The following is a 12810-nucleotide window of genomic DNA, read 5'->3' as shown; positions in this document are numbered from 1 at the left end:
GTTATTTTTGTTAGTAAAAAATAAATTTATGGTAATCCTGGAACAACAATATCTGAATGAGAAAAGTTACGTTTTTATTTAGATTTAGGAATTTGGGAACAGTTTTAGGTTATGTAACTATCCCAAAAAAGTGAGTCCATTTTGGATCCCTTAAAATTTATTAGTACAATTGAAAGATCGCAAAAATAAACATTATTGACATTCATATATGATATATGGTTCTGCATAATCAAAAGTAATTCGAAAGTATGATTATGAGATGCAATATGAATCCACAAAATTTTCGTGATATTTTATAAGAGGTATTTATTGAGGATTAAATTTTTTTTGTGATATATCCTTATTTGGTAAATATATTTCTTTTAATAACAAATTTATAATAGTAGAGAGGTAATTTGGAGGTACTTTCAGGTGTGAAATAATTCCAAATTTGGTTATTACCAAATATTTTGTATGCTGAACGTGGCCATTCAGTCTTCAAGACTGTTGTCTATATCCCTTGCGGGGTAGACAGCTACCCCGCAAGGGATATAGACGTGATATATATGTATGTATGTATGTATTTTGTATGCTGGTGAATAGTTGCTATTGTTAATTTTTAATGATTTTTTTAATAGATGTACCTATATAATTCCGATAGGTATGTAATAAATTCTATCAATTTTATTATAGATAATATATACTAAATATTTACAGGAAATTTTGTCAAGACAAATATAAAATTTGGTAAGAATTTTGTTTAATGGCACATACATTTCTTAAAGTAGGTATATACTTAGTCATAATCTAAATTTCTATAATACATTACTTAAGTACTATAAAACCTTAAAACTATTGGCACAATGAGAATTCACTGGTTCTTTGGGATTTATTTTTGGTTAGAATACTTATCAATATAATAGAAAATATTAGTGATTTTTATTTAAATAGAAAATTTTATATCTTCATTTGTTTTTGTAACAGAAAAATATCGTATGTTTCAATTTTAAGTCAAAAAAATGTCTGATGGACTTATAGTCAAAGGAAAGCTTATATATAATATCAAAATTAATATTTCAATTACATATTGTTAGTAAGAATAATATTAATATGTTATCAGTAGACGTTATTTATAATTTCCAACATTTGAGTATTTAATTATCTAAATATACATATAAAATTCATAAGTAACTTTAATGCCATTTGGAGTACATTGCTTAAATCTAGATTATAAAATTCAAACTTATAGTTATAACTGTAAAACACTCGATAAATCTTTTGATAGAAAAATCTCCGAAATATACATTTGAATATCTCAATTAATTCTAACTTATATAATAGTCATAATAACTGTTAAAAGTCTAAAATTGTCCAAAAACGAAAAATCAGCATTTTTTATGAAAGAAAGTAAAAAATAAAGATAATAGAAAGAAAATGTGTACATACCTATCTAATTACACATTTTATTACAATATTTCTCAAAGAAATTAAATCAAAAAAGGAAAAACAAAATAACATAAAAAAATACGAAAATAAGAATAATTTCCTGTAGCACATTGTAATCATGTTACTGAATTAATAAATGAGCTAATTTAAACATAAAATATTTAAGTAATAATACTAATATGTAAGAGACAATAACTTTTTTGAAGAAATAACTAAAATTTATCAATGGGAAAATGTCGATGGATTTTATAAATAAAAAGAAAATTAAATTTATCGGCTTATTTGCCTTTGAAACACCCACGGCTGGAACATAATTGAAGAGAGATAGGAGATTATACAAGTACCGTCCTTGTCTCTCTCTCGTGAAATTAATACCAAAGTCCGAATCCCCAGGATTATATGATTATAGTTTTTGCAAGGTACGATTTAGTTGGTTCTTAAATGAGGGATATCTGGACGTTTGGGATTACTGGTAGGAGCATGATTTCGTGATCAGTGGCTTTGGAATCTATCAGTGATGTGAGTCCTCTTCCTCAAAGCAAACAGGCACCTTCAGTCACCATCATAGAATTCGGAATAAGACTAGAAGTGTCGAATGTGTGACGACACATTCCAATACATAGTACGGTGTTGTGGCTTTTTGTGACTTCATTACTGCTTGGAACTGCATGCTTAGAGTATCCACTTAATTGTTAATGCCAAGTGTTGATTTTAAGAGTTTGACACCATTAAAACGTTTTATTTTCATGCCACGACACGTGTGAAGCTTTCTCTTGAGAGCTTTAGTATTCCCTTCGACAGTAGTAACCTAAGGAGCGGCATTTTTGGCAGAGATGCTGAGGATGAATCTTGGACTGGTCGCTCACATCCAACCCATCAGGTTTCTCCAGTGGGCGCTGAAATAATATGACAAAATATAAGAGAGCCATTGACGTTAGATTGATATAGTCCCGTCTTTAGGAAGCCTGTGGGCTATCTGGGGCAAAAGTGTTGGGCCAAGTCCCTCCGCCGGGCCCAGTTAGAGGGGGGTAGGCCGAAGAAATCCTTTGTAATTTTTTTTAGACCTGACAAAATGGAAAATGAATCGAAAGTCGGGCAATGGGCCCCGAAAGATTGCAGTGAGGGATGCAACCGGTAACACAGATAGATAAAAGTGTGTATGTTTGTGTGTGAGAGAGAGAGAGATATTTAATAAAGTATTTTAAATATTACAGTCAACATAGGTATAGTTGTCGCGGTTACATCTCCACTCGAAAGAGAAATCCTTTTTACGGACAGTCTTCCCAGGTTGTCATCTGGAAGAGATTGGGACTCCTGGTACCTAATGTGCCCCTGTGGATCCGACCTACTCCACTCTTCACCTATTGATGCATTTAATTTGGCAGACGAACCCCTGCTCCATTTTTATCTGACGGAACAGAATACCAATTACCTGTTTATGAGGAAACACGTTGATCCTGCATTTGATGCACTCCTGGCCATTGTTTGCCCAGGAATTGCCGCTCATCCACTTGCGTTTGCATTTCGGGCACTTGTATTCTCCGAAACAACGCTTTTTGCCCTGGTAAGGGGTAAGCCCTTCACCTTTAGGACGCGCCTGGAATAAGAAAAATACATTTTTATTACGAACTAATAATGTGTGCTAGAAACGTGTTAGGGTTATAGAAAATATCTCAATGAAACTTCCACATTCAGGCAACTGTTTTGTTTGTTTGTAATATCTTTATTGCATAGAAATTTACGCAATAGTAACAAGAAAATAGAACATAGTTATAAAAGAAACAAATCACTTGCAGTGGCGGACTTATCCCATGAAGGGATCTCTTCCAGTATGTGCAACCGTGATCCAATATGGGTTGGGTTCGTCCACAAGCTTGCGAAGGTCAGACGGGAGGCGCTTCGTGTTAAACTTGACCAATCAAGATCACAGGCGAATCCCGAGCTCTTTTAGAAATGAGGACGCAACTGACCATGAGCAGAATTTACCAGGTTTTTAGGTTTCAAGAAGAGAGAAGTACCAGAAACACTTCGTTGTAGACTTGTGCATACAGATATTGAAGATAAATTCTAAATCCTGTGATTATTCTAAAAATATCTAAGCCTATCTAATTTAAAGGGCCAGCTAGAATAGAACACTACCTTCTCATAGTAGACATATCGTAGGTGGTATATTTTTCTTTGTAGCACACTGTATTCGTACCAGCTATGTTAGTAAACGCTGACACACAATACCAGGAACAAAGAAAAGGATTTAGATTGAGTTCTGAGAAATCTTCGTAGCGCGATATAAGCATATTAAAAAAAAATGATCTCTATTTTTATTTTGATAGTAACTATATTCCTATGAATTGAGGAACTCTGATGAAAACAGTTCCTGTAATAGGAACTCGACAACAGAAACTCTCTTTGTATTTAACATCTTTGTTGCAAATTGCTTTACTGACGGATTTTTATCTTTGAGTATTATGTTATTCTAAGTTTTATTCTTCCTGGTGTTAGGTCCAGTCCCATCGTCACCTCTCTGGAGAGAAGTCGGTGATTCTACGCCTTTTGTCTGTATGAGAGGCTCCCACTTAAGTATAACATTTTCAGTTCAACATTAATATCAAGCAAAGACGAGTAAAGAATCATGTTATGTAAGACTGCTTCGTTCTTTTATTTTAAAATATTTATTGGAACTGGCTACATCGTAATTTCACCTTTTGGGTACGGTACCCTGACATTGATAAGAGTTATAAGTAAACATAATCATGTTACTATAAATCAGTGCTTTGTGTATATTTTCAACAACTGGTCATAGTATGCAACACAAAGGACATTTGTTTTGGTAACAGTCGCATGGACTATATTCGTAGGCTGATAAATAAGCACAAATAACTTACTATTGAAACAAAGATACGTTTTGTCGTTAGTTCATTTGTCTCATTGTACTCGTGAGTAGGTATATTGAATCGGATTTTCTTATTTACATGATTCAAAAATCATTATATCACGTCCTTATCCCAACTAAAGAGCCAACAGTCTTGAAGACTCCGTTCACGTTTATAGCTTCAATTGATTTCAGATAGTGACAGTACTATAGTTAAACCAGGACCTTTAGTTCTTTCACAGGGCGAAGGAGGAACTATTGTTGGCGAAACGGCTACTTGCCTGCCTCTAGTTAAATCAGTCTTATCCGATCCGAGGAAAGTCCCCAGAATAATGTCCCTTCCAACCCCGTAGCGGCACGCGCGATGCAGTTCTATCGCGCGAAAAACTATCGCTGTCCCGCTTCACGTCATAATAAAAAGCGAAACAGCGATAGATTTTTGCGCAATAAAAATGACGTCACTCATGCCATGCTACAGGGAATGAAGCACATATCGTAGCCATGGATTGGCTTGATAGATCGTTTATCCCTTAGAAATAGCTAACAAGAGATTCTGGTGGTTTCTAAGAAAATCTTACCTGAGGACAGTCTCCAATATAATGTCCCTTCTTGAAGCACAGATGACACATATAGGCCGGTGGAGGAGGCCTCGGTGGTCTTCTTAGGGACAATGCTGCTAGCTGATCCGCCAGGGAGTTGTTGTCATCAGCCTGCGTCTGCGCAGACCCCGGTGCAGCTGTCGGCAAAGGTCCCCATACGGAGCCTGGCACCCACTGAAGATTTAAACAAAGAGATTTATGACAATGAACAAGCCTCCATGTTTGTTTGGTAGAGAAGAAAAAGTAATAGTGTGTGCTTCACTTCCCGGGTACATATACAAATGTCTCATCTTCTCTCTTTCTAAATTTGGTTCACCTTGTGAATGAAGTAAAGTATATGTAGTATTATCTTAGCTACCAGATTACTATGGAAGTCCATATATTTCTTTGTCATTAAATATTTTTGTTGCACGACTGATATTTATTTTATAAATTAATTAGACTAACGGTTTAAAAACATCTTATATCCTAACAGGACAGAAAGCGGTTCAATTTGCATACGATACGTGTCTACGTTTAATTTACTAAGAAAATTAATTAATAGCCGTAAACTATACAGTGTAAGACCGTACCTAATAGTCGTCTGCGCAATGTGTAGGACCAACGTAACTCAATCTAAAATTAGGCCTCCCACCATTTCTTCTGCACTAATTTTAACCTCTTGGGAATAACCGTAATGGTACTATCAAACGATTTTCAGTAATGTCAAAGAATTTTACATACAGTTGAATGCGGAAATTTTTAGATGGCTATAGTACGGTGTACTATATCCAATGATAAAGACTTCCATTCTACTATTATAAAGATACATTTGTATTTATGTTCAACAAATGAACTTTAAAATTATTAGACATATTTTGATGATATTAGGCAAACAGATAGACAAAAGTCAGTCAGGAGTAATAAAAGCTAATTTTTAGGCTCAAAAGCTAGTATTTATACATATGTATTTTTATTGAAAATACATATGTATGTACAAAAATCACGCCACTTTTCCGGAGGGGACGATTTGTTATTCTAATAGAAAAAAAAGAGAAAAGATTTGTTTTTGGAATAGACAAAACAGTCATGAGTTTTTAAAAGCTCTTTTTTTCAATTTCCCACGGTATTGAAACTCCAGGCAGTAAGTAGGTTTTACTATTAAAAAAATAACCATTTCGATTATAATAACAATCATAAACCGCTTCGCTCATGGCCCAGGTAAGATATAAGGTATCATAGGCATTTAACGCCCGCTTAATTTCAATTCAATATATTATTGAATAAAATGATTGGATTAAAAAACTGTTTAGAAAAATAGTTTTATTGTCAAAAAAAGAATACAAAAAACTAACACATATATGTTATCAGTCATATAAGATTATGAAAACAAAGACTTTCTGAATAGCCTGTCATTGGCGTTACTGAACATACAGTTTTTAGTAACGCCCATATATTTATTTACGTAATATCTTAATAAACACATATATTTCGACTTAGAGCCGTACAAAACTTAAAAGTATATTATATTATCTTTTTTTAGATAGCATCATAATTATCATTATATGAACTACAAATACTAAAATATTATAATTTTATAACACTTTCAAACATCTCGTAATTTCTACTTAATCATCTATAACAAAAATATTTCACTTTTAACATGTTCTATAACAATAGAAAATCAATTTTTAAAGGATTTTAATAAAAAATCAGATTATTATTAAAATGCCTATTGGGCGCTATTCACCGTAGGTGGCTAATGACGCCCCAAAACAGTACGTCAATTAACGCCCTGAAATGAAGTAAATTAATATTATAGCTTAAACATAAATGAGATCAGTAATCAACTTATATATCCTACGGACTATTCAGAGTATCAGTAATCAGTCCCGGATCTGTTAAAAGCAAATCATTATGAAATAAAACACATCGATTTTCGCCTTGTATAAATACGCCCACTTAGGATAATAGCGCCCATACAGGCTATTGACGCCCAAACCTCACGTCACGGGGCGTTATTACCCGAATAGCACCTTGTACCTAGTTCTCATATTTTCACACATAATTACAAACAAATCAATCAAATTGTCAATGAAATATGAATAAAGATATCTAAATAGAACGCTTATCACAAAATTAGACATGTAAATTACAGAAAATGAATTAAAACTTACGGATTTGTCGGAGTATTTTTTATAAGAACAGCGTGCACTGCCGGCGTCCTTCAAGTTCGGTTCACAACTGAGCGACCGATGGCCTGAGCGGCGCCGCGTCGCGTCCGCGCGTTCCTATTGGTTTATTCTATGTGTGCATGAAGTATAACGTAACTCGTGCGGCATTATCTCCGATTTTTAGCATTCGGGCGTTTTTACACATTGGGCGTTAAATGCCATACCTACCTTATTTAGAATACTCAGCACGTGTAAATCTGTGTTTATTTGAACTGCGCGCACGCATGTGGTGGTCACCACTTTACATGATAAAATAATCTTTCCGCGTGTCTGTTTGTCTTTTAACTTAAGAATGGGATGAAGAAGCATAGAAATTGAAATAAAGTCTTCTAAAATTTGAGGTGCGTGTGTTTCTAGAATTGACCCACTCCATATCCTTCCCATGGAAGTCGTTAAAGGAGACTTAGGTAAAACTCGTATATTTATGATTACTTTTGTAGGTGATAGGCTACAACCTTTAACTATTTGAATTTTACTTTATCCCTTACGGGGTAGACAGACCCAAAAGTCTCGCAAAAACTGAAAGGCTTTGTTCAGCTGTATGTTTCAATAATGAAATTTAGATTTACATAATGACAGATAGCCCATCACCTCAAAGAAGAATCCCAAGTTTATAAGCCTAAAGCTTAGTCGATTTTTACGACATCCATGGACATGGAGATGGAGTGGTCCTATCCTAAAATGTCGGGAACCACACGGCTACAACAAACTCCACGAATTAAAAAGAACAAAGGTTAACAAACAACTTCATTAGTAAAATTCAGGTGTCGGCGATTATAATAGGTCGGAAGATCAAAGCCACGGATGTATGTATACTGAGATGGAAACACGAGATATATTGTTATAACCAAACGAACTGAGATGTGGCATGTAACTGAACACGATTGGCGGCTTTAGTTTTAGTCAACATGACACTAAATAATAATAAATAAATTTATACGGGAGATTGAGTTAGCTTAGAAATAAGTTCGAGACTTGTGTAAAGAGATACTAACTCAACGATAGTAGTCGAATTAAATAGCACGAGACAGGTACAGACTAATCAATGTACTGAAAACAACCTTTAGTTTACAGGAGCATCACGCACGTATAATAAAAATATATCCAATTTACAATATTTGTTCAATTAAACGCATAATGATCACTAATGAACTCTATGTTATTAACATTAAAGTTTAATTTTGAATGCGTCTTTGCATGATTCACGACGTCAACGCACGCGCACGGAATTGGACCGTGCTAGGGCTGCGACACTTAATTTGATTGACATAAAGAATATAAAAGTAGATAAAAATAAAAGATGTATACATAGAATATAAATTAGACTAACGACAAACACTGACAAGTTTCACAAGAAATTATGAGGAAAAATTTATATTCAGATTTATTTATATTGAGATAATGAGATTAAGATTTTTAAATTACATTTTAAGTTTTAATTATATTTTTTTTTATTTTTAGATTCCGATCTGACTAATACAATTATTTATCAAGCCAATAAATTTGAAAAAATATATAAGCCTATTAGGATTCTAAATCTATTTAAAATGACACATCTGCAAACTACTCGTACAGACCGACTTGTATTTTGGAACGAATTATTTTTTTTTTCCTTTTATTGCCTTTGTCATTTATGAGTCAATAATATTTACTGTGTTGAAAGCACAAACAAACAAAGGAGATAATAAAAAAACCATAAAAATATCATAGAACAATAAATCAAAGTTGACAGCCCTGTAGCAGTAATTCGTTAAACAGATGCGCGCGCGCTACTCGCTCGCCAATGGAGAAGCTCATACGGACATCCACCGCGATTTTATTTGTCTAATTGGCCTGCTAGATGACCGAGTTTTATATCAATATATAGATATATAGATAGCAGAAAATATTCCGAAGACGAGAATGAAGTGACATATTCAAAAAGCCGGCTTACCCGTCATAGAGAGGGAGTGGTCCTATTCTAGTGCCGTGTGGTTCCCGGCATTTTAGAATAGGACCACTCCCTCTCTTTCCCATGGATGTAATAAAAGGGAATCTTGATATTCCCTTTTTTTTGCAATGGGCTAGCAACCTGTTACTATTTGGATCTCAATTACATTATTGAACTGAACGTGGCATTTCAGTCTTTGCGAGAATGTTAGCTCTGTCAACCTCGTAAAGGCTTGCAACGTGACTAGACGTATGAATTTACATCATAAGGCCCCGATGAATAACTGAAAATACCATCTTAAAGTATAATCGGAACTATTTTATTACTTTCTGTGCTGCAGATTTATTGGGAATAAATATTTGGCTATCAATACTGTCTCCGGCTTGTTTATCCTAACTAAGAAATAAGGGGCGGGCCGAAGAAATTCTAGCTTGACATTTTAAAGTCCGATTGAGAAGCCATCGTTCTTACCTTCTTAAAAATAAGGATGTCGACTAAGAGACTGTAGTGTACAGTCAACAGCTGATAATGGAGACTTGAATATGCTATGATGAGGGTAAGAGATCTTAAAGGCAGAACTTTTAGCCTCTTTGTTAATATGCATATTGTATCTATATTATTGTACACTTACAAAGATTGTTATAATAACTTTCAAAAAAATCTAGTGTTTTTTGACTTTTTTCGTTACAAAAAAATAGAAAACAAATAGGTTATTTTCTCTTTATAATATAAAAATGGATTATTATGGAAGTATAGATAAACGATTATTGTTTTGATAAATTTAATTCCAGCAAAGGCTAAATTTTATCTTCCCGTAAATTATATTAGTTTATACTTCCTTATTAATATAATAATGTACATTCAGTCAGAAAAGTATCGGGAATGGATTATTTATTTATGGTTCCAAATTCAAATTTTTGTTTTTTTTGTTGTTGTTAGATTGGCACAACTGTTTTCCATTTTGGCGCGGAGTTTGAGTTGCATCTGTTGTTTACATTAAATACAGTGCTATTTTTAGTTATATCATATCTAGTGTGTATTGCTAATTTCATAATGGATAAAAACATCGAACAAAGAGTTTGTCTTAAATTTTGCATTGCCAATGGAATATCGTGTTCGGAGTCACTGAAAATGTTACAGAAGGCTTACGGTGAATCGACTTTATCAAAAACTCGTGCTTATGAGTGGTACAAAGCGTTCAAAAGCGGTCGAGATGTGATGGAAGATTTGCCTCGCTCTGGTAGGCCATCAACGTCTGCAACTGAAGTTAACATCGCAAAAGTGAAGGAAATAGTGACTGAAAATCCTCATTCAACTTTGAGAGAGATAGCCACCGAACTTTCTGTATCTCACGAGTCGATCCGTACCATTTTAACTAATAATTTGGGTATGAAACATGTTGCCGCTCGGCTAGTCCCAAAAGACCTGAATTTTTTTCAAAAACTCAATCGCATGAGAGTCGCTGAGGACATGCTAGAACGAGTCAATTCCGACCCAACATTCATGAAACGCATTGTTACTGGTGACGAGACGTGGGTTTACGAGTTTGACATGCAAACTAGTCAACAAGCTTCGGAGTGGCGCCTTCCAACTGAACCGAAACCGAAAAAACCACGCCAAAGTCGTTCAAAAGTCAAAGTCATGTTGACTGTTTTCTTTGACTATCGCGGTGTTGTGCACTCGGAATTCTTGCCGGAAGGTCAAACGGTAAATAAGGAATATTATTTGAGTGTTATGCGGCGTTTAAGAGAGCAAATCCGACGAAAAAGGCCAGATTTGTGGAAAGAAAATTCTTGGATTTTGCACCATGATAATGCACCTTGGCACAAGGCCATCATTGTGAACGAATTTTAAACCAAACACTCAACAAATACCATCGAGTAACCACCATATTCACCAGATATGGCTCCAGCCGACTTTTTTCTTTTTCCTAAACTCAAATTACCACTTCGTGGCACCCGTTTTCAATCGGTAGAAGACATAAAAGAGAATTCGCGGCGAGAACTGACCTCAATTCCGGAAACAGCGTTTAAAAAATGTTTTGATGATTGGATTATTCGTTGGCGTAAGTGTATCGTTTCTAAAGGAGCATATTTTGAAGGTGATAAAATAAATTTGGATGAATAACAAACAGTTTGTGTATTATTGATCTTTTCCCGCTACTTTCTTGACAGAGTAGTATACTTTTTGTATTGTGCAAATGACTTTTATAATGGAAATAATATTATTTGAAAAAAAAAAAAATAAAGCGATGGATTTTTATTCAAGCTTTAAAGCTTGAATAAAAATCCGGAGGTTTGTTTTTTGTTTTGTTTGATTTCAATAAAATGTATGTATGTATGATGTATTTAGTAAAATTGAGGAGCAAGAATAACAAGTTTCAACTAGAATGGAGAACATACCCAAATCACTGTTGTTGATGTTTAAATTGGCAAACGCGCGCATCCGACATACCGCATTTGGAAAGTTTCAACCCATTTTCTCAGGGATTTCATAATCGTAAATTTTAATTAATATCGACAAATTACAGCACTTACTGTAAGGTTTTCTTTTAAATATAGTTTCTTGAGATAAAAAGCAAATGGAATACTACTTTATTGGGAGAGATGAAATTCCTAGGCCAATAAAACGAAGAAAGTTATTTCAAGATCGCGTGATTTATTGAAAGAATTCGTAGTTACCTGGTCATTTTGGTCGTGAGTCAAGTACAGCCATCCCAATAAAGCTTGAGGGCAGCTTTCGGTTTTACCGCACCACTGCGGCAAATCAGCACCTAGGGCAGTCGGCGACATCACATCTGAACAACACTAGTTTCGATATTTAAATTCTCGAATTTGGAATGTTTCGATTCGGATTTTGAATTTTACAGCGCGCACGATCAGCCCATTTCAACGAATGCGGCCGGGCTCTTGTTGGTATTTTTGGATCGCGCCTGTGTTCTGGATGCGCGGGCGCCGGCTACAGTGCGACTAGCGGCCGCTTCTTGAGACGGCTCATGGAGGGATAAGGATGGAGTTTATTTGGACCATTTCGGTTTATCGACTAGGTGTGGGTTTTAGTCGAGATTTTTTGTATGTTTAATAAGGTGATTTCTGTTAAAGTAAAAAAATATGTTTAAAAAGTTTTAGCAATATTTAATTATTACAGATTATGACGAAGAAAAAACCCAGTATATAGATAGTAAAGGTTCGAAGAACAGCATTTAAAAAATAAAAACTGTTTTTACTTATACACTGTTCAACAAATTTCTCGTTTACTGATCGCGATCATAGTGACCAAATATTTTTTTTAAATGATATTTTTTCCATATTTAAAAGTTATAAATAAGAGCTCCTAAACTTGTAGATTCATAGACGATATTGTTTCCATACTTGACTTGACACCTGCGCCATATAAATTTATTTATCGATAAATTTATCGACAACTAATCTAACATCACTAGCGTCGAACATGTGGGCGCACCCAACCGCCGGGACTCCAAGGAGAGCAATATTTTCGTTTGACCCCTGTACCACGAAACTGGCAATTTGAATCAAACAAAATCCTTCATACAATCACGATAAGACTTCGATGCGGAAATGATGGAGAAAATCTCGTGGTACACAGACACATCACGTCTTTATGCCTTACGGAGTACACAGACTTAACATTGACAATATTAAAATAATGCTCTGGTTGCTATTGTTTTAAGTTCTTTATTTAATTATGGAGTTGAGATTCAGATAAAGACAGGTTGCTAGCCCATCGCTAAATATCGTGGTACGAAGGTTGCAT

The 12810-nt window shown here is 34.6% G+C and overlaps 1 protein-coding gene across 1 annotated transcript; it reads right to left on the bottom strand.

Annotated features, from left to right (window-relative positions):
- Positions 1-1828: 1828 nt before the first annotated feature.
- LOC106138841 (zinc finger CCHC domain-containing protein 24) lies at positions 1829-12023 on the bottom strand. The gene is made up of 4 exons (XM_013340127.2): positions 11718-12023; positions 4873-5067; positions 2858-3022; positions 1829-2321 (listed from the first exon to the last, which is right to left on the bottom strand). The coding sequence occupies exons 1-4, from the start codon at positions 11826-11828 to the stop codon at positions 2208-2210; spliced, it is 585 nt and encodes a 194-aa protein (XP_013195581.1). The 5' UTR covers positions 11829-12023; the 3' UTR covers positions 1829-2207.
- Positions 12024-12810: the final 787 nt, after the last annotated feature.

This window comes from Amyelois transitella, chromosome 17 (genome assembly GCF_032362555.1).
Source record: "Amyelois transitella isolate CPQ chromosome 17, ilAmyTran1.1, whole genome shotgun sequence".
NCBI lineage: Eukaryota > Metazoa > Arthropoda > Insecta > Lepidoptera > Pyralidae > Amyelois > Amyelois transitella.
The sequence above is the reverse complement of the archived record's forward strand: the minus strand, read 5'-3'. Positions and strand labels throughout refer to the sequence as shown.

Excerpts from the sequence above, each read along its gene's own strand:
- LOC106138841 (XM_013340127.2), bottom strand. The coding sequence starts at position 11,828 with ATGTCGCCGACTGCCCTAGGTGCTGATTTGCCGCAGTGGTGCGGTAAA. Across the intron at positions 3,023-4,872 it reads ATATTGGAGACTGTCCTCAG|GCGCGTCCTAAAGGTGAAGG; the intron begins GTAAGATTTTCT and ends TTCTTATTCCAG. Across the intron at positions 2,322-2,857 it reads ACGTGTTTCCTCATAAACAG|CGCCCACTGGAGAAACCTGA; the intron begins GTAATTGGTATT and ends ATATTATTTCAG.